The sequence below is a fragment of the Macadamia integrifolia genome, chromosome 4, assembly GCF_013358625.1.
Source record: "Macadamia integrifolia cultivar HAES 741 chromosome 4, SCU_Mint_v3, whole genome shotgun sequence".
Taxonomy (NCBI): Eukaryota; Viridiplantae; Streptophyta; class Magnoliopsida; order Proteales; family Proteaceae; genus Macadamia; species Macadamia integrifolia.
This window is the reverse complement of record NC_056560.1, coordinates 35,684,665-35,685,607: the sequence shown is the minus strand read 5'-3', so window position 1 is coordinate 35,685,607 and position 943 is coordinate 35,684,665. Positions and strand designations below refer to the sequence as shown.

At 36.2% G+C, this 943-nt stretch overlaps 1 protein-coding gene across 3 annotated transcripts in view; it reads right to left on the bottom strand.

Moving 5' to 3' along the window:
• Nucleotides 1–214: 214 nt before the first annotated feature.
• Nucleotides 215–943, bottom strand: part of LOC122076693 ((DL)-glycerol-3-phosphatase 2-like) — a 70,518-nt gene continuing 69,789 nt past the window's right edge. For 2 of the 3 annotated variants that reach the window (XM_042642137.1, XM_042642139.1), the window contains exons 6-7: nucleotides 749–826; nucleotides 215–630 (exon numbers count right to left, since the gene is read on the bottom strand). In XM_042642137.1, the coding sequence (XP_042498071.1) occupies nucleotides 441–630; nucleotides 749–826 (268 nt within the window). In that variant the 3' untranslated portion in view covers nucleotides 215–440. Of the gene's footprint in view, nucleotides 631–748; nucleotides 888–943 lie in introns of all 3 variants that reach the window. The other variant, XM_042642138.1, reaches the window with a different exon arrangement.

Below are 943 nucleotides of genomic sequence, written 5' to 3'. Positions count from 1 at the left end.
TGTATATTCTCTCCTAGGTAATGAATAAAAAAAGATAATTGTGTTCACATGTTTCCCCCCTTCTGAACACCAGATTAGTATTGACACCTTAATATCTTCAACAATGCAGGGACAGATGAGGAAAACTAAATTTGCTCTTATATGGCAGGACAAACAACTGAGTCCAAGACCTATTTTCTTCTGCAAAACTGAAAAGCCCTACATAACCCCAATCTGAAACAAATTAGACCCTTCTGTATCTCATGAGTTATAATTGAATTATAACATTTGCACATCATATGGCATGGTTAACTACCAACTACAAGTTATATAAAAACTTCCTTCCTGCAAAACTGAAAATATAAAAAAAAATAATCCTTACAAGCATTCTTGATATCAAAGATGTTACATCCTTCTTCCTTGTAGTTTTTTTTTTTGGGTAAAATTCTTCCTTGTAGTTACTACAGAAATATGAATACTTTGCAACCATTGAATTCAATGTCAACTACAATCATCCTCCACTGCTGATTGAAGAGCTTCTTTAGTCTAGGATTCTTTTGAATAATCAGATCAAAAGAAATGGCCAGGTAAGAACAAGAAGCCGATGGTTTGATCCCCGCTTCCCCGCTTCTTCCCGCTCCAAAACCCTCCCTACCTCAGAAAGAGATTAATAATGTATTTAAAAGTAAATGAGATTACAGAAACCACAACATGATATCATGAATGCTAGTGAGATTACCGCAGCATTAGAAATTTAGGTTTTTCTAACCTGAAACTTAGACAGATAATTTTGGAACAGAGGCAGGCCCCAATTTCCAGGATTGAAATCCAGCAGTGAGCTGATAACCTGGTCAGCAGTATTATGGTGAGAACTATCTAACCTTGGATCTGGGACCATAACAACAGACCTGTATACCAAATGCAACCAAAACAGAAACCTCAGAAAAGAGGGAGAAAAGATTGT